Source organism: Tamandua tetradactyla, chromosome 6 (genome assembly GCF_023851605.1).
Source record: "Tamandua tetradactyla isolate mTamTet1 chromosome 6, mTamTet1.pri, whole genome shotgun sequence".
Lineage (NCBI taxonomy): Eukaryota > Metazoa > Chordata > Mammalia > Pilosa > Myrmecophagidae > Tamandua > Tamandua tetradactyla.
Window position 1 is genome coordinate 58095413 of NC_135332.1, and position 20434 is coordinate 58115846.

At 39.0% G+C, this 20434-nt stretch overlaps 1 protein-coding gene and 1 long non-coding RNA gene across 10 annotated transcripts in view; one reads left to right on the forward strand and one right to left on the reverse strand.

Moving 5' to 3' along the window:
• Positions 1-20434, reverse strand: part of ZZEF1 (zinc finger ZZ-type and EF-hand domain containing 1) — a 170255-nt gene that overhangs the window by 102312 nt on the left and 47509 nt on the right. For all 8 annotated transcript variants that reach the window (XM_077165584.1, XM_077165586.1, XM_077165583.1 and 5 more), the window contains exons 10-15: positions 16751-16842; positions 15771-15919; positions 6342-6453; positions 5067-5282; positions 3278-3378; positions 2613-2782 (exon numbers count right to left, since the gene is read on the reverse strand). In XM_077165584.1, coding sequence (XP_077021699.1) covers positions 2613-2782; positions 3278-3378; positions 5067-5282; positions 6342-6453; positions 15771-15919; positions 16751-16842 — 840 coding nt within the window. The remainder of the gene's footprint in view (positions 1-2612; positions 2783-3277; positions 3379-5066; positions 5283-6341; positions 6454-15770; positions 15920-16750; positions 16843-20434) is intronic.
• The window catches only part of LOC143688051 (uncharacterized), a 35487-nt gene that overhangs the window by 11754 nt on the left and 3299 nt on the right, over positions 1-20434 (forward strand). Inside the window, exons 2-3 of one of the 2 annotated variants that reach the window (XR_013177801.1) lie at positions 3798-3945; positions 5036-5847. This is a non-coding gene — a long non-coding RNA (uncharacterized LOC143688051). Of the gene's footprint in view, positions 1-3797; positions 3946-5035; positions 5848-20434 lie in introns of those variants that run through there. The other variant, XR_013177800.1, reaches the window with a different exon arrangement.

Genomic DNA, 20434 nt, shown 5'->3' on the forward strand with positions numbered 1-20434 from the left:
CCTGATCTATACCACACCAAGCTGCCATCCTAAGTGGGAACCTGGGGGCTGTCAGACCCATCAGGCCCACAGGCGGAGTCTCTGCCAATGTGCACACTGCCCACCCACCCCCAGCCCCAGGGTTGGCTTTCAACATGCACTGAGACCAGTAGACCTTGCTGAAATTGCACTGAGTCTTCATTCAGCTCAGCCTGCTGCTACAGTCATGGAGAGGTGGCCCTGAGGGGAAGAGGCCCAAGAGCACCATCTGCTGGGAAGAAACGAAATGTGCAGTCTGGCAAGACACATTTCTGTCTAATAGTTCCTCAAGTACAGCTGCATCCCCTGCATGAGGTCTGGGCCTTTGCTTGGTGGGGAATTACTGACAAACCAAGTATAAAAGGAGACCATGAGCACAAACCCAAGCAAATACAAAACTTTAGACAAGTGATGGAAATCAACTTTCAAAGTAACCTTAACAAGACAATCAAATTCTTCAAAGGCAATAGAAAATCACAAAGCACATGAAGATACAGGCAGATATGGCCCAGCCACATGAACAAATTAAAACACCAGAGGAGACAACAGAATTTAGACAACCAATCAAAGATGTTCATACATATTTCCTAAACAAACTCAGTGGGCTAGCTAATGACATAAAGGATATCAAGAAGACACTCGAAGAGCATAAAGAAGAATTTGAAAGAATAAATAGAAAAAATAGATCGTACAGAGATGAAAGATAATGTAGACAAAATTTAAAATGTACTAGAGATATACAAGAGCAGATATGAAGAGGCAGAAGAAAGAATACGTGATCTAGAGGACAGGAAAATTTAATTTTAGTGGACAAAAGAACAAATGGCAAGAAAGATGGAAAAATTGGAATTGGATCTCAGGGAAATGACAGACAGCACAAAGCACACAAATATAAGAATTATCAGTCTCCCAGAAGGAGAACAGCAAAGGGCTAGGAAGATTAGTTGAAGAGATAATGGGGGGAATTCCCCAACTCTTATAAAAGAAATAAAATCTGCAAATCAATGAATCCCAACAACCCCAAATAGGACAAATCCAAACAGACACATACTAATCAGACTGTCAAATGCTGAAGAGAAATAAAGTCCTGAAAGCAGCAAGAGGAAAGCAATTTAATACATACAGGTATGATGGAGGCAAGAAGACAGCAGTATGACATATTTGAGATTCTGAAAGGGAGATTGTGCTGGTCTGAGAGGATGTATGTCCCCTACAAAAGCCATGTTTTAATCTAAATCCCATTTCATAAAGGCAGAATAATCCCTATTCAATACTGTATGTTTGAAACTGCAGTCAGATCATCTCCCTGGAGATGTGATTTAATCAAGAGAGGTTATTAAACTGGATTAGGTGATGACATGTCTCCACCCATTTGGATGGGTCTTGATAAGTTTCTGGAGTCCTATAAAAGAGGAAACATTCTGAAGAATGAAAGAGATTCGGAGAGAGCAGAGCAGAACAACATAGCCACAAGAAGCAGAGTCTGCCAGCCAGCGACCTCTGGAGATGAAGAAGGAAAATGCCTCCCGGGGAGCTTCATGAAAACAGGAAGCCCGGAGAAGAAGCTAGCAGATGATGCCCTGTTTGCCATGTGCCTTTCCAGATCAGAGAGAAACTCTGTGTTCGCCATGTACCCTTCCACTTGAGAGAGAGACCCTGAACTTCACTGGCCTTCTTGAACCAAGCTAGCAAACTAGAACAGAGACCTTTATAAATTTTAAAAGACTGACATTATTCAAAGTACTTTCTCTGATCACAATGGAATGAAACTGACAAATAACCACGAAAGAACCAGAACTTTCACAGATATACTGAGATTAAATAATGCACTCTTACACAGTCAGGGGTCAAAGAAGAAACTGCTAGAGAAATTGGTAAATATCTGGAGACAAATGAAAATGAGAATACAACATATCAGAATTTACGGGATGCAGCAAAGACGGTGCTGAGAGGTAAATTTATTGCTCTAAACACCTTCATTAAAAAAGAACAAAAATTGAGAATTTAACTGCTCATCCGGAGGAAGCAGAGAAAGAACAGCAATTTTCAGATGGTTCCTAGGCCAGCTAAGTCCTGAGGCCCAGAGGAGCTAGCCTGTCCAAGAACATCAACTAGTTCCAATCCTCAATCCCATAATGTCAACACCCCTTTTCAACTTGAAAAGGTTAGAATGAGCATAGTCCAAATATACCTAAAATTCGGAGAAGTATCAAGGGAGAAGGATGAGTTATAACAGAGAAAATAGGATTGAACACATGAGTATGACTGCTGAATCCTTATGTTGATTTTTCTTTTAGTCTTCAGTGTCTTAGAGCAGATAGAAGGAAAAACCTGAAATTGTGGAACTGTAAGCCATACAAAACTTTGAAGCACATTCTTATTTGTTAAAATGTACTCTAAAACTTATTGCTTTTTTGTATATATGTTATATTTCACAATTAAAAATGTTAAAAAAAAAAAAAAGAGCATCAAAGAAATAATTCTTTTCCACAGAAGCAATCCCTTTCCTGAGCTAGCACGACCACAGAATCACCTCTTCTCTATGAGCAGGTTACTAGCACAGGGTCATATTACAGAAAAACCATTGTTCCTACCTTCACACAAGTGCGTGTAGAGCTCCTTGGCAGCCTCCACCCCTTCAGGGCTCTGGTTTGGAGCCTTTTCATTCTCAGAGACAGACAGTGCATCTCCCTGCAGGACTGAGAAACAGCTCTGGAGGAGCTGCAGAAGCAGGGTTTGGGCACAGATGCATTCTTCCCTCAGGCTACAAAAGACAAAGAACATCAGAGAACAAAAGGACATGTTGTGGTTCCCCTCCAAAGTCATGCAACCGTACAAAGGACTCTCCCGTAGACATCAGTCTTGCTAAAAAGAATGCAAACCAAGAGGAAACAGGTGGAATGGGCAAAACACTATACTAGGAGTGTGAAAGCATAGACCCAGTCTGACTCTGCCTGCTGTGGGGCAAGGGAATCAATTTCTGATCTTGTGTCTCTTCAGCTTTTAATACTTGCCCTGTTCACCACCAAGGTTATGATAAGCAAATGAGAAAATGTTTATGAAAACATCACCTAAATAAAATACATTACAGAAATGTGAGGTGTTACTTTCAATAGTAACCAAATCTTTCAAATTGTAAGAACATAAAGTAGTAGGAAGCAAAAAAAACAGAAGAAAAAACTGTCCGTTGAGAAAAGCAAAACTCATTGTTTTCAGTTTTGTTTATATGATTATCACAGTATAATAAATTTTGACCTACTTTTGCTTTAATTTACTGTAAAAATTCCAGAAGATTTGTAAATCAAGACCCGCAAAGTCCAGAAAAGATTTATATTTTAAGCCACTCTCCTTTTGTTGCACCTAAAAAATTATAAAGACCAGAAAAAATAAAATTAAAAAATGCATTTAGAAAACTATTGCAATGCTTCATTTACTTCTCTTTGCTGGGAGATGACATGGTTCCCCATGAGTGAAATTCCCATATAACTGATCCTTCTCTTTACTACCAAAAAGTTTATAAAGAAATATTTTTGATGTGACGCTTTCTAAAAATGTGTGTGTACACCTAACTTTCCTTCCCCTCTGACCCCCCGACCCCACATATCCATAAGGCTCCCTGAACATAAGTCAATTTTTTCTTGATGATGATTACCCTATGGACTTCATTGCAGTATGTTTGTCCCTTCCCTACATGCAGGCTGAGAGGTATGAATTATGCTGTAAATCCATCTACTTCTCCTAAGGATCTCTCTCTCATTTGCTGTTTTCTGGTATGATAGGAGTGCCTGAATAATAAAGACCAAATGAACCATATATAAATTGAGTCAGCAGCCTCTGAGTGTGCCCTGAAGAAGAATGAAGGTCAGAGTGGATACTCTGGTATATCACATGAGAGAGAGGGCTCCAGAAGCCCACTGGATTGTAGAGGTAAGCCATGTTCCTTCTGGTGATGGCTGTCAGAATCTTCCTTTGAATGAGTTTTTACTTTATTTTTAAAAAGCAGTTATATAGCAAAGGAAGGTGGTGAGTGTTCTATAATATAACACAGCCGTATGATTGTGATTAGTCCCATTGAATGGTATGCTTAGGAGTGGTTGAGATGGGAAAGGTTATGCTGTATATATGTTCTCGTAACTTTAAAAGAGAGAGAGAAAAGAGCAACTAAAGAGACAATAGCAATTAAATGCAAAATATGATGCAGCATGGAATCCAGCAAGGGAGGATAAGAGATTCAAATGAACATTATCGGGAAATATGAAAAAACTGGAATATATACTGTAAGCTTTATATCAATATTAAATTTTTTATGATATCTATACTTAAGGTGGTTACATAAGTGAAAGTCTTTCTTCTTAGGAAATGTACCTGGAAGCATTATGTATTCAAGGAGTATGATGTATACACTTAAGGGTTCAGAAAATGGATTTATAAATAGAAAGATAAATAGATAGATAAAACGATACAGCAAATGTGGTATTTTGGGGGGTGGAGGTATGTTGGCATTCTCTATATGGGGTTTGTATTATTTTTATAGCTATCCTGCAACTTTGAAAGTATTTTGAAATAAAAAGTTAAAAAAAAAGATTGCAAAAGTCAATATCATAATGATTTCAAATTCTGACATTATTTGTAAGGGAATTTGGTAAATAAAGGGTATTTCTGTACTTTTATTAAGCAAATAGAACCATACACTATAGTAGTAATTCCCCTAGGACTTAGAGAAGACATAACTCCCATGAGCTGTCTCCTAATCTACCACCAGCAACAATGGGTTAGAAATCTTTTAAGATTAGTCTGAAGGTCTGTTCAAGGAGACCTGACCACCACAGCCATAGACCACTTAGTCTTCCACTGAACGATGCCATAAATATCCAACATCTCACTACCCTTGCCTTTCCCATGTCATCACAGCCGTATGATGCCCACAGTACCCATTTGTATTGCATGGCTTGAACAGGGCCTAGTTTCATTAGCTGGCGTTCATTTCGCCTAACACCACTGTTCATTTTCCCTAAAGGATTGAAGTGTAACAATTGAGGAAACACTACCAGGTCATGGGTGAGCTGCTGGATGAACTGAAGGGTCTTGAGGAGCAGCGTGGCCCCACATACACCCTCTTCTGCATCCTTTCTGCAGTGAGCACAGATAACGCTCTGTTCTGCTTCTGCTCTTGCCGGGCGGAGGTATCCACTAATGCTCAAGCCCTGTACTCCCAAGCGCTCTGCTGATTCTTGACGGGTGCACAAGAACTTCACCATCAAATACTATAAAGGACAAGAGAAATTTAAAGAGATGGACTCAGAATCCCTGGACATTGATTAAGCAGAGATAAAGACCTTTCCGGGAAGGTCCTCTATGTTCTCAAAAATGTATTAGGTACCATTATGCCAAGCCCTGGAGACACAAAATGTAAGCCCAACATCTACAACAAGGAGAAAAAAATGCAATATAAATGCTGAATGATGTCAGATTTTAGAAAAGATTAAAATAAATGAAGCAGCTTTATTCCCTTTCAAAGGAAAAAACAGGGTAAGAAAGGATGAATAAGAGAAACACAGTTGCTCTGTAGCACAGTTATTTTGAAACAGAAATCAGGCATAGGATGAAAACAGTCAGCCCTAAGGAATCATCTCAGAGCCCCTAATTGATATACACAACCTGTGCACTGGGAGCCCAGGACACAGACTTGTCTGCTCAAAGCTAAGGCCATTTTCAAAGCCAAATTTGTGTGCAAACTATCTGCAAGGACCTTTGTCAAGGGCCTTTCAGAACCCATTACTTAAACGTTTAATATTTACTGAGTACCTACTATGTATAAGCCCTAAAGATGATTCTTAACTCTCTTATTTAAGCTTCTTACTAAGATCTATACTTGAGTAAAAGTATTTTAAGTTGTCAGATAATTACTCTTCCTTTCATTGCTATGGAAACACATCATGGTGCTCTTTCTCTCTGGCATTTATGCCTATGTATTTGCTGTTCTCTCTGCCTGAGATGCCCTTCTCCACACTTTGGTCTGGATAACAATAAAGGCTTTACCAAACATTTAACACTTGGCATCCCACCACCTTTCTGGGGAAGCCTTCACAAATGAATCCCAGGCTGGATTAGCTGTTCTTCCTTTGGGCTCTAACAGCTCCCTATATGCCCCTTTACAACAGACCATTTCACAAAGTCTTATTCTTTTGTCTCTCCCACTGATTCACTTCTGGGATTCTGGTACTTGCAAAGGGTTTGGTACACAACAACCTCTTAATAATGCTTAGTGAACGAAAGGGAAGGAATGGGCAAACACATGAAGGCCACAACTCACTAATGCTTACTTTGGCAACTCTGCACCGTTGCAACTTGACATCTGCTTCATCCCACTCTTCTTCTAGTTCAAACCAGCCAATAGGATCATCCTCTCCAAGGTCATCAGATGAGCAACCAATCCTGTAAACACAGGGTAATCACAAAACATTTCCCTCTTTCTAAACCTCTCAAGGGTATAAAGAATAAGGTATCATCTAATTGGCATTTGATGTGATAAATACAGCTTGTCAATTAACAATCAATGATAGGTGTGACACTTGGTACTTCTTTGAACATACTAGGTAGTTGGTGGTAATAGCCTCTCCATTTCTCAGGTTCCTCATCAATGAAATGGAAATTATATCAGCACTAAATACATTGATATAGTCTTAGAACCAAAGAGAAAGTTTGCTTCTCTAGATAACTGGCTTATATGAAGAATGAAACATAAAATCAAGGCACCTTAGGTGAGCAACCCAGGAGTGAAGTACAATGCAATAGTTGGTGTGTCCTTCTGGAAAGAACCAAAGGAGAAGTTCAGATTTCATTCTCCAGGTCTGTGTATATGACTAGCCTGCTATTTGGGCTACTTGCACCAAATGAAAGGTAAAAGTCTGCCCTTAGACTCTGAAGTTCCAAAAAAGGAAAACTTCAACCTTCACAGGCTTCAATATTCCTGTTCCTTAAATCTTTCCAGGAAATCATTCCAGCCTAGAGGTTGCAAAAACACAAATGTGAGCCATGTCGTTAAAAAAAAAAACAGATATTCGGATGCTACTCCCTTTTCAGGAATTAAATAACTAGGAAGGACAAAAAGGCAGTCCACCATTATTTTCAAATAACAACCCTAAAACTTTATACAGCTGACAAACTAGAAACACACAAGTGTATGGATCAGATAAGCAAACGGGGTTATGGCAAGAAGAGGAAAAACATAAAGAACCCAGAACAGGTTCTGCTACAGACAGAAAAAATGTTCTCTCTTCTTAACATAAGTCTTTCTTGGTATAAACCTTTTAGAATATACTGAACCCCAAAACCAAAGGGAGAGGGGGTGTTCTGTATTATCCCAAAACCACACTGAATTTCACCAATAATGTGTGTTTAATGATTTTTAATTCACTCTTTGGGAGTCAAGGAAATATGTGAGACAGAGAGACCTGTCAGGGTATTAGAGAATACCATCAGATAGCAAGCAGGATGGAGAAAAAAAATAGCTGAGTGCCAGTACTCTGAGGTAGACCCAGCAGCCAAATAGTTAATCCTGGCCCCCAAATATGCTGACTGATTAATATCTAACTAGAGGACCCTTTGAAAAAAAAGGAAAGATACCCATAGCTATGCCTAAGAGTTACTTCTGGAGGATCTCTTTTGTTGCTGAGATGTAGCCTCTCTCTCTCTCTCTAAGCCCAACTCTACAAGTAAAATCACTGCCATCCTCCCTACATAGTACATGACATCCGGAGTGAAAGTCTTGCTGGTGGCGTGGGAGATGACTCCTAGGGATGAGTCTGGCCCTGGCACCATAGGATCAAATGCCATCCTGACCAAAAGAGGAAAAATAAGTATAACAAATAAGGTATTAGTGGCTGAGGGAGTTCAAAGAGTCGAGAGGAGGAGTGACCTACTCTGGAGGTCACTCTTAATGCAAGCTTCAGCTAGACATTGCTATCTACAATAACTTGCCAAACTCTGACCAAAATCATTCCAGCCAATCCTAAAGAAAACCTAGGGCGTTATATAAGAGTCTACAAAGGTTCCATACACTAGGATAACTTCTCAGAAATCTACAACCTCCAGATGGATCCCTGGATCAGGTAAGTTCTGAAATGTAGAGTGCCAGCCTCTCCAAAACATCAAATAGTTCCATTTTCCTACCCCATATTACTGAATGCCTCTTCCAACATGAAAAAGTTAGACTGCCCCTAAGATCAGGAACAAGACAAGGATGTCCACTATCACCACTGTTATTCAACATTGTGTTGGAAGTTCTAGCCAGAGCAATTAGACAAGAAAAAGAAATACAAGGCATCAAAATTGGAAAGGAAGAAGTAAAACTCTCACTGTTTGCAGATGATATGATACTATACATCGAAAACCCTGAAAAATCCACAGCAAAACTACTAGAGTTAATAAACGAGTACAGCAAAGTGGCAGGATACAAGATCAACATTCAAAAACCTGTAGTGCTTCTATACACTAGTAATGAACAATCTGAGGGGGAAATCAAGAAACGAATTCCATTTACAATTGCAACTAAAAGAATAAAATACTTAGGAATAAATTTAACTAAAGAGAGAAAAGACCTATACAAAAAAAAAAACGACAAGAAACTGTTAAAAGAAATCACAGAAGACCTAAATAGATGGAAGGGCATATCGTGCTCATGGATTGGAAGACTAAATATAGTTAAGATGTCAATTCTACCTAAATTGAGTTACAGATTCAATGCAATACCAATCAAAATCCCAACAACTTACTTTTCAGAAATAGAAAAACCAATAAGCAAATTAATCTGGAAGGGCAGGGTGCTCCGAATTGCTAAAAGTATCTTGAGGAAAAAATGAAGCTGGAGGTCTCACGCTGCCTGACTTTAAGGCATATTATGAAGCTACAGTAGTCAAAACAGCATGGTACTGGCATAAAGATAGATATATTGACCAATGGAATCGAATAGAGTGTTCAGATATAGACCCTTTCCTCTATGGACATTTGATCTTTGATAAGGCAGTCAAGCCAACTCATCTGGGACAGAACAGTCTCTTCAATAAATGGTGCCTAGAGAACTGGATATCTATATGCAAAAGAATGAAAGAGGACCTGTATCTCACACCCTATACTAAAGTTAACTCAAAATGGATCAAAGACCTAAACATCAGGTCTAAGACCATAAAACAGTTATAGGAAAAGGTAGGGAAATATCTTATAAATCTTATCACTGGAGGTGGTTTTATGGACCTTACACCTAAAGTAAGAGCACTGAAGAAAGAAAGAAATAAATGGGAACGCCTCAAAATTAAACACTTTTATGCATCAAAGAACTTCATCAAGAAAGTAAAAAGACAACCTACACAATGTGAGACAATATTTGGAAACGACATATCAGATAAAGGTCTAGTATCCAGAATTTATAAAGAGATTGTTCAACTCAACAACAAAAAGACAGCCAATCCAATTACAAAATGGGAAAAAGACTTGAACAGACACTTCTCAGAAGAGGAAATACAAATGGCCAAAAGGCACATGAAGAGATGCTCAACGTCCCTGGCCATTAGAGAAATGCAAATCAAAACCACAATGAGATATCATCTCACACCCACCAGAATGGCCATTATCAACAAAATAGAAAATGACAAGTGCTGGAGAGGATGTGGATAAAGAGGCACACTTATTCACTACTGGTGGGAATGTCAAATGGTGCAACCACTGTGGAAAGCAGTTTGGCAGTTCCTCAAAAAGCTGAATATAGAATTGCCATATGACCCAGCAATGCCATTGCTAGGTATCTACTCAGAGGACATACGGGCAAAGACACAAACGGACATTTGCACACCAATGTCTATGGCAGCATTATTTAGAATTGCAAGGAGATGGAAACAGCCAAAATGTCCATCAACAGACGAGTGGCTAAACAAACTGTGGTATATACATACGATGGAATATTATGCAGCTTTAAGACAGAATAAACTTATGAAGCATGTAATAACATGGATGGACCTAGAGAACATTATGCTGAGTGAGTCTAGCCAAAAACAAGGACAAATACTGTATGGTCTCATTGATATGAACTGACATTAGTGAATAATCTCATTGATATGAACTGACATTAGGGAATAAACTTGGAATATTTTGTTCGTAACAGAGACCATCAGGAGATAGAAATAGGGTAAGATATTGGGTAATTGGAGCTGAAGGGATACAGACTGTGCAACAAGACTGGATACAAAAACTCAGAAATGGACAGCACAATACTACCTAACTGTAATATAATTATGTTAAAATACTGAATGAAACTGCATGTGAGAATGATAGAGGGAGGAGGGCTGGGGACATATTGAAATCAGAAAGAAAGATAGATGTTAAAGATTGAGATGGTATAATCTAGGAATGCCTAGAGTGTACAATAATAGTGAAACGTACAATGTACAAATTTTTAAAATGTTTTTCCATGAGGAAGAACAAAGGAATGTCATTATTGCAGGGTACTGAAAATAGATGGTAATTACTATTTTAAAATGTCACCTTCTGTGTGAGACTAAAGCAAAAAATGCTTATTTGTTACAAAATTAATATTTTGACTAATGCATTTCCTAATATAACTTATGTAGATAGTTTGATTGAACGCCATAAGTACTTGGAATCTCAGGTAGGGCATGAGATTTTGTTGGTTTGTCCAGAGTGATGCCCCGATGAATCCTAGAGTGATTCGATCAGTGAGTGGAAAAGTATCTGCAAAGCCCCCTTTGGGGAGTGGTGAGAATGGGGAGAAATTCAACTTCCCCAAGTTGAATTCTTGATATTCTCACAAGCAGTGTGGGCAACCAAATCTATAGGCTGAGCCCCCAGTCTTGGGGTTTGTTCATATGAAACTTAACCCCGCAAAGGATAGGTCAAGTCTACTTAAAATTTAGGCCTAAGAGTCACCCCCAAGAGAGCCTCTTTTGTTGCTCAGATGTGGCCCCTCTCTCCAGCCAACACAACGAGCAGTCTCACCACCCTACCCCTCTCTATGTGGGACATGACTCCCAGGGGTGTGGACCTTCCTGGCAACGTGGGACAGAGATCTTGGAATGAGCGGAGACTCAGCATCAAGGGATTGAGAAAAACCCTAGAATGAGCTGAGACTTAGCATCAAGGGATTGAGAAAACCTTCTCGACCAAAAGGGGGAAGAGGGAAATGAGACAAAGTGTCAATGGCTGAGAGATTCCAAACAGAGTGGAGAGGTTATCCTGGAGGTTATTCTTATGCATCAAGTAGATATCGTCTTGTTAATCAAGATGTAATGGAGAGGCTGGAGGGAACGCCTGAAAATGTAGAGCTGTGTTCCAGTAGCCATGTTTCTTGATGATGATTGTATAATGATATACTTTCACAATGTGACTGTGTGATTGTGAAAACCTTGTGTCTGATGCTCCTTTCATGTACCTTGTCAACAGATGAGTAGAACATATGGAATAAAAATAAATAATAGGGGGAACAAATGTTAAAATAAATTGTTTCAAATGCTAGTGATCAATGAAAGCGAGGGGTAAGAGGTATGGTATGTAAAATTTTTTTTCTGTTATTTTTCTGTTGTCTTTTTATGTCTTTTTCTGAATTGATGCAAATGTCTGGGAAATGATCATGATGAATATGCAACTATGTGATGATATTGTGAATTGCTGAGTGTATGTGTTAGGAATGTTTGTGCTTGCAATTTTTTTTTAATTAATAAAAAATTTTTAAAAAAGGAATAAAAAAACAAAAAACAAAACAAACAAAAAAAAGTTAGAATGGGCATAGCCCAAATATCCTAAAGAATGCGAGAAAGATCAAAGGTGATGATGGAGTTACACAGAGAAGGTAGGGGTTCACAAATGAGTATCATTGCTGAATCATTATATCGATATTTCTTTTAGTCTCCAGTTTCTCAGAGAAGCTAGAAGTAAAATCCTAAAATTGTGGAATTGCAACCCATCCCAAACTCTGAAATCTGTTCTACAACTGATTGTGCTGTGCTTTGAAAATTATTGCTTTTTTGTATATGTTATTTTTCTCAAAAAAGAAAAAAATTTTCTTCTAGCCTCCAGTGTATTGGAGCAGCTAGAAGGAAAAATCTGAAATAGTGGAATCTGTTCTGTATCTACTTATTGAAGTATACTTTTAAAATCATTACTTTTCTTTGTATATATGTTATATTTAACAATATAAAAGTTTTTTTAAAAAAGAAAATAGATAGCATGCACATCAATGTTTTGATTTCCAAACTAAAAAAGGATTGCTAAAAATGTAGGGCAACCAAATCAGGATTTGGGTCAGGGTGGAACTAGGTGCTAAAATCATCAAGGGAACAGTATATAGGCCTGCATTTAGGTTAAAAAAAATCATCCTATATAAGATGTGAAAGTTCTTATTTGACAGCAAGTTTAGGGAAAAAGAGCTATTTCAATATGTTCCAAGAGTAGGACAGGATACTTAAAAATAAGTGCAATCACCATAAGTACATGGAATCTTGAATAGGGCATGAGATTCTGTGGTTCGACCAGGTTAGTGTGATGCCCCAATAAATTCCAGAGTGATTTGGACAGTGAATAAAGAAGTATTTGCAAAGTCCCCTTGGGGGGAATGGGGAGAAAGGGGGCAATATTCAACTTCTCCATCTGGAGAATTTCTGATATTCTAGGAAGCAGTGGGGACAGCCAAATCAATAGGCTGAGCCCTCGATTTTGAGGGTTGCCCCTATGAAACTTATTCCTGCAAAGGTTAGGCTAAGCCTACTTAAAATCAGGCCTAAGAATCACCCCCAGAGAACCTCTTTTGTTGGTCAGATATGGTCTCTCTCTCTAAGCCAACGGGGCAAGTGAACTCACTGCCCTCCCCCATTACGTGGGACATGACTCCCAAGGGTGTAAACCTCCCTGGCAATGTGGGACAGAAATCCCGGGATGAGACGGGACCCAGCATCAAGGGACTGAGAAAATCTTCTTGACCAAATGGGGGAAGAGAGAAATGAGACAAAATAAAGTGTCAGTGGCTGAGAGATTTCAAACAGAATCGAGAGGTTATCCTGGAGGTTATTCTTATACATTATATAGATATCCCTTCTTAGTTTATGGTGTATTGGATTGGCTACAGGGAAGTACCTGAAACTGCAGAGCTGTGTTCCAGTAGCTCGTTTCTTGAAGATGAATGCATAATGATATAGCTTTTATTATGTCACTGTATGATTGTGAAAACCTTGTGTCTGATGCTCCTTTTAGCTAGGGTTTGGACAGATAAGTAAAAAATATGGATAACAAATAATAGGGGGAATAAAGGTTAAAATAAATTGGGTATGTGGAAAAACTAGTGGTCAATGAGAGGGAGGGGTATGGGGTATGGTATTTGTAAGTTTTTTTCTTTCTTTTTCTGGAGTGATGCAAATGTTAAAAAAAAAAAGATCATGGTGATGAATATACAATTATGTGATGATATTGTGAGTCACTGATTGTACACCATGTATGGAATGTTTGTATGTTAAGAATGTATGTTTGTATGCTGTTTTACAATAAAATATAAAAAAAAGAAGTATAATCTCTAGCTATTATTGAAAAAGAAAAATATCTTATAAAAAGGTCTAAGTGTATGATGAGAAGGAGACTTTAGAATGAGGGAGATGTGTTTTAATTGGTCTGAAGGGTAGAAATTAAGACCACTGAGTAGAAATTACAAATGTAGATTTCAACAGAGCATGTTCTAATAACTGAGTTCCTTGGTATGCAGTGAGATATACATTATTAAAAGTATTCACAGAAAGACTAAACAACCAACCGTCAGGGATGCCCCTGAATGAATTCCAGCATAGAGGGGGAATTATCTAGAACCTTGCTATTTGAAGTGTGGTCTCTAGACCGCAGCATCATGTCACCTGGGAGCTTGCTAGAAAGGAAAGAGTTTCAAGCCCAACCCCAGAATCTGCACTTTAACAAGATATTTGAAGGCTTCTATTAACCTCAGTGGTGAATTACACAGCATAAACAGCAAGTCTAGGATTCAACTGCACAGTTTTAACTACTAGTAACAAGGTAGGTGACACTGTCCAAGGAGCACCAATGACCTCGACAGCTAAATCCAACAGATACACTTTTAGATTTAACTTATTGATTTCTGGGTAACATTTGGCCACGTTGCCCACTCCCTACTTCTTGGAACACTATCTTTCCTTGGTTTCATGATGCCATAGTCCTGGCTTTTCAAGCTGTTTTTCTCAGCCTCCTTTTCTCTGTTGGCAGGCTGACCTAAGTTTTCTTCTTTCCCAGTCCACACATACTCTTCTGGAACAATGTCTTCTAATCTCACACTAAAAACTATCATTTACATGTCTCTCCAATCTGTACCTTCAGCACAGACCTCTCTCCCAGGCTTCAGACTTGTTTATTCAATGGACTATTAGAAAAACATCTCAAAGCCTTCCTAGAACCCCAAATTCAATACAACCAAAACTGAGTTCCTCATCTTCCCCACAGATATGTTTTTCCCTGGGGTATTCTCTATCTTAGAGAAAGAGATTTCTCTACCAATTTACCCACCTGTCCAAGCCAAAATCCAGAACTCTTTGCTGTCTAAGCCTTCTTCCTTCAGCTGCTTCACATTCAACCAGTCACCAGGTCCTGCTGCATCTACTTCCTAGATGTCTCTTTAATCTGTCCACATCTTTCCACCACTGCAACTGCTGCCCTAGCTGAGGGCACCCACACCTCTGGCATATCTAGGTGAAAGTGACAGACTCTTCTCATTGTGCCCTGCCTTCATGCTTCTCTCTTCCAACCTATGGTATACACAATATACTCCAGAGCGAGACATGAGACTTCTCAAACACACATATGATCTCCTTGCTCTTCCTGAAATGCCTCAATCCCTCCCCACCCCCAAGAGAACACAAACACATTGCTTTAAGGATATCATGTGAACCCCAAAACAGAGACATAAAGACTGTTAATGATCTGGCCCTTTCCTAGCTTTCCAGCAGCTTCATCTCTCACCACACCTACCTCACAATGTGGGTCTCTTCAGTTCCTTGAATGTGACACACTCCATCTCTGAGTCATCATATTCTTTTCTGTGTGGGACACTCATTCTACCTCTTCAAGTGGCTAATTAATTCTACGTTACCCTTCAGTTCTCATTGTAAACAACACCTCCTCCAAGAAACACTCACTAACCAGGTGAGGAACTCTGTCTTGGAGGCAGAAGTTCCCTGAACCCCTACCTCTCCTATCATAGCATTCATCACACTGCTGGATCTGCAAGTTTTATCTCTGTCTTCTGAGCTACACAGTGAGCTCTATAAAGCAGGGACTGAGCTGATTTGTCCATTAGTGTATCTCAAGCACCTAGCTTTGGACCTGACACATAGTAGGTGCTTAATAAGTATTTTCAATAAAAGTAGGAAACGAGGGCAAGGTGATGTGGGGAGAGCCTTGGAATATGAGTAGATTTCCCTGAAGCTGAGTAAGACTGAAGCCCTTAGGTTGTCCATAATTCATGCATGTATCATTACTGAGCCATTTTGAAGATGCATGCTCCTGGTCATAGGAAAGACTGAGTAAAAGTCTAAAACATCTACATCTTCACATACGATGCTAGAAAGCAATACACGCTTATGGCCACTGAGGAAAGGTGAGAGGCATCTTTCCTATAAAGACAAGAAGGCATATTTTACTAATAAGAGAAAGTATAGATTGTTATTAACTATAAAGATTTTTACTCTGTTCCTTACCTGCTTTTTACAAATTGCCTGAATTCCTGAATCTTCCATTTGTCATATTTTTCAAACCTTTTGAAGTGTTCTTCTGCGTGAAACTTTTCAGAAGGTGAGTTATAGGCAAATACCAAACCACACTGGGCACCAATGCCTCCACGTCGAACCTAGAAAGAGAAATCAGAATTTGTAAGGGGTAAAAGCTCTGCAGCTGCTTTGTTTCCAAATAATAGGTTAAATTCAAACAGCATTAATTTAAAAGTTAAAATAATTAAACAGTATTTCAAGTACATTAAGTCCTTTTGGAAAAGTAAGAAAATTGCTTTCCATTTGACATGAGAAAATGATTCTTTACCTTTCTTAATTGTTATATTGACATCATTCACAGCTTGATCTATTCAATTCATCTTTGTGCCCCCCACTACCTGCAAAGGACTACATGCTATGAATGCATAGTAAACAATTATTACATATTAAATGAAAAAACCAATGACATGGACCTCTAAAATGTAATCCCATTTCTTTAAATGCCCTTTATCAGGCTGAGGAAGTGCCCTTCTATTCCCATTATTTTGAGGGTTTTTAATCATAAAAGCATGTTGAAGTTTCTTCAAATGTTTTTTTCTGCATCCATTGAGATGATTCGGATTTCTTTTAAAGACAGAGCAAATAGGATTGCGGACAGCCTGAACAAAATGCAATCCTACCTAAAAGAAAAAAAAAGTAGTAACCCTGGAAGAATTTGCTTAAGAATTACCATAATTCTGGGCAGGCCGCGGTGGCTCAGCGGGCAAAGTGCTTGCCTGCTATGCCGGAGGACCTCGGTTCGATTCCCGGCCCCAGCCCATGTAACAAAAACGGAGAAACAGAATACAATAAAACAAGAAAATGTTTAAAAATGTTTCCCTTTCTTCCTTCCTTCCTTCCTTCTATCCTTCCTTCCTTCTCTCTGTCTTTCCTTTAAAAAAAAAAAAAAAAAAAAAAAAAAAAAGAATTACCATAATTCTGATCTGGGTAACCTGGAAGGACGATTCAGTTCCTGAAGAAAAAATAGTACTTGCTCTAGTTTTTCCAGTCTCTGTAAGAAAACCTGAAAAAAGGAAAAACTAAAGTTAGGTGACTGGCACATGTTATAACCCTATGAACTAAGAAGATCAACAAAAACAAATTATATCCTTTGAGGCAAAGGCGTAACTACTATACCTGGTAACTTTGTGGAAATTAGAAAAAAAATTGTCCTATAGATAGAAGCAGCCCCAGTGATAAACCTCTCAGTACGTAGAGTACCAGCCAGATATAATCTCTTCAACTTACAGGCAGCCCTGCTCTCAGCCAAAAATAAAGAAATAAAAAGTTTATAAATATTGCAACTTCAATTTGGAGAAAAAGACTAGATATAATCAGTGATCTTCCTGGGCCAATCTTAAATCTATGACTGATATTTGTCTGGCATGATAAAGGCAGGTAAGCTTAGAGGCTGAGAAAGGAATGAGACAGCTTCTAGAACATGTAAAGAAAGACTGAAATAAGGAGGAAAAAAAAGATTACTGGGTGTCCTGTCTTTGGTTTATCTTCACCTTTCACTGTCTCTGAGTTATTTTACTACTCTGTAAACTACAGAATGCTAATAGCAATGCAAATGATTCCTGTCCACATAAATAAAAATTATGACCCATGGAAATACAGCCAATATTCCATATAAACACTGGCTGGAGACAAGCTTAAGGAACAGATAACTCAGAGTCTGAAATTCCAGAAATAACACATTAAAATATGGAAATGTTCAAGCTTCAACAAAAGATTACGAAAAATACAAGAAACAGGAAATGGTGGCCCAGACAAAGGAGAAAAGTAAAGCTTTATAAACTACTAACAAGGAATAACAGACCAGGGACATATTAGACCAAGACTTTTTAAAAATTGCCCTAAATATACAAAAAGAGATAAAGGAAAACATGGACAAAGAACTAAAGGAAATCATGAAAATTACAGATAAACCCAAAGTGAATATGAATATAGAGATGGAAATTATGAGAAAAACCCAACAGAGCTAAATACTACAGGAACAGAAATTTAAAATTCCCTAGAAGGGTTCAACACAAAATTGGAGTTAGAAGTAAGACAAGTGAAATCATTCAGTTTGAGGAACAGAAAGAAGAAAGAGGACTTCCGGGTCAAGATGGCGGCTTAACAACATCGCATTTTAGTTCGTCCTCCACAACAACTACTAAATAACCAGAAACAGTACAGAACAGCTCCTGGAGCCACAATAGTGACCGGACACACAGTGTACCCCAGTCTGGACCAGCTAGACCGGTGCGAGCAACCCCTAGAACCGTGAGTTCCCAAAGCTGCGGCGGCGGGTGCCCCACCCCCAGAGGCCGCTTCCCAGGGGGGTAAAGGAAAGGACTTTACCAGCAGCAGGGACTGGGCACAATCAAACGCCAATTGTGGAACTAATTAACAAATTCTGACTACTAAAAATAGGCCCCCAGCTTAGGTGAACCTGATCAAAGCGGAGGTTGCTCATTTTTGCCCCAGCACCAAGGGGGCAGGACTGACAGAAAAATGGGGGAAAAAAAAGAAGGAAACAGAGGTTTTTGTGGCTGTGTATCTACAAAGGCTTGACTGCCTCTGGATACAGCGGCAGGACTTTTCAGGCTGCAACTGCCCCAGGCATAGGCAGAAGTGAGCTCTTTTGGGGGCTTATCTGGAGCTTGTGCCTTCCCCAGGGGAGGGGTGAAGCCCCACCCAGGTGGAATCCCTCCATCAAGGAATTCAGACACCAGGGCTTGGTAATTTGAAGCCATTAAAACCAGCCCACAACCTCTCCTCTGTCTCCACCACACCCCCAGCAGGGAGAGTCTGCCAAAGTTAAAGGTACCGCATCATCTTATGCTGGTGGGACCTGCAGTCAGACAAATGCCACATACTGGGCAGGATAAGAAAAACAGAGTCCAGAGACTTCACAGGAAAGTCTTTCAACCTGTTGGGTCTCACCCTCAGGGAAAACCGACACAGGTGACTCTTTCCTCCTGACAGGAGGCCAGTTTGGTCTGGGAAAATCTGGCTGGGGTCTATAATATCTAAGTAGACCCTCCTAAGTGTGTGTGGGGGAAAGGCACCACACAAGTAGGGCAAGAAACAAGAAAACAAGAACTGAAAAATTCTCCTCTGTTAAACAAAACTTAAGCTAAAGGTCCAGATAAAGCTGAATGGAACGTCAAAGAACAGATAGACAACAAATTCATGAAGCAAGAAAACCCTAGATAAAAGAAGTGAAAGCAATCTCCAGAATAAACTAATTAAGGTAATTAAATGCCTAGACACCAGCAAAAAATAACAAATCACACTAGGAAAATTGAAGCTATGGCCCAGTCAAAGGAACAAACCAACAATTCAAATGACATACAGGAGCTGAAACAATTAATTCAGAATGTATGAACAGACATGGAAAACCTCATCAAAAACCAAATCAATGAATTGAGGGAGGATATAAGGAAGGCAAGGAAAGAACAAAAAGAAGAAACTGAAAGTCTGAAAAAACAAATCACAGAACTTATGGGAACGAAAGACACAGTAGAAGAGATGAAAAAAACAATGGAAACCTACAATGGTAGATTTCGAGAGACAGAACATAGGATTTCAAAACTGGAGGACGGAACATCTGAAATCTGACAAGAAACAGAAATTATAGGATAAAAAATGGAAAAATATGAGCAGGGATTCAGGAAACTGAGACAATATGAAGTGCATGAATATACGTGTTGTGGGTGTCCCAGAAGGAGAAGAGAAGGGAAAAGGAGGAGAAAAACTAATGGAGGAAATTATCACTGAAAATTTCCCAACTCTTATGAAAGACTTAAAATTACAGATCCAAGAAGTGCAGCGTACCCCAAAGAGAATAGATCCAAATAGACATACTCCAAGACATTTAATAATCAGAATGTCAGAGGTCAAAGAGAAAGAGAGGATCTTGAAACCAGCAAGAGAAAAGCAATCCATCACATACAAGGGAAGCCCAATAAGACTATGTGCACATCTCTCAGCAGAAACCATGGAGGCGAGAAGACAGTGGGATAATATATTTAAATTATTAAAAGAGAAAAACTGCCAACCAAAAATTCTATATCTAGCAAAACTGTCCTTCAAAAATGAGGGAGAAATTAAAACATTTTCAGACAAAAAAATCACTGAGAGAATTTGTTACCAAGAGACCAGCTCTGCAAGAAATAGTAACGGGAACACTAGAGACAGATACAAAGACAGAAGAGAGAGGTGTGGAGAAGAATGTAGAAAGGAAGACTATGAGTGAAGGAAAATTAGATATGACATATAAAGTCCAGAAGGCAAAATAGTAGAAGAAAGTACTACCCATGCAGTAATAACACTAAATGTTAATGGATTAAACTCTCCAATCAAAAGACATAGTCCGGCAGAATGGATTAAAAAACAGGACCCATCTATAGGCTGTCTCTACTCAAAGGACACGAGGCCAAGGACACAAATGGACATTTACACACCAATGTTTATAGCAGCATTATTAACAATTACCAAGAGATGGAAACGGCCAAAATGTCCATCAACAGACAGTTGGCTAAACAAACTGTGACATTTACATAGGATGGAACATTATGCAGCTGTAAGACAGAATAAAGTTATGAAGTATGTAACAACATGAA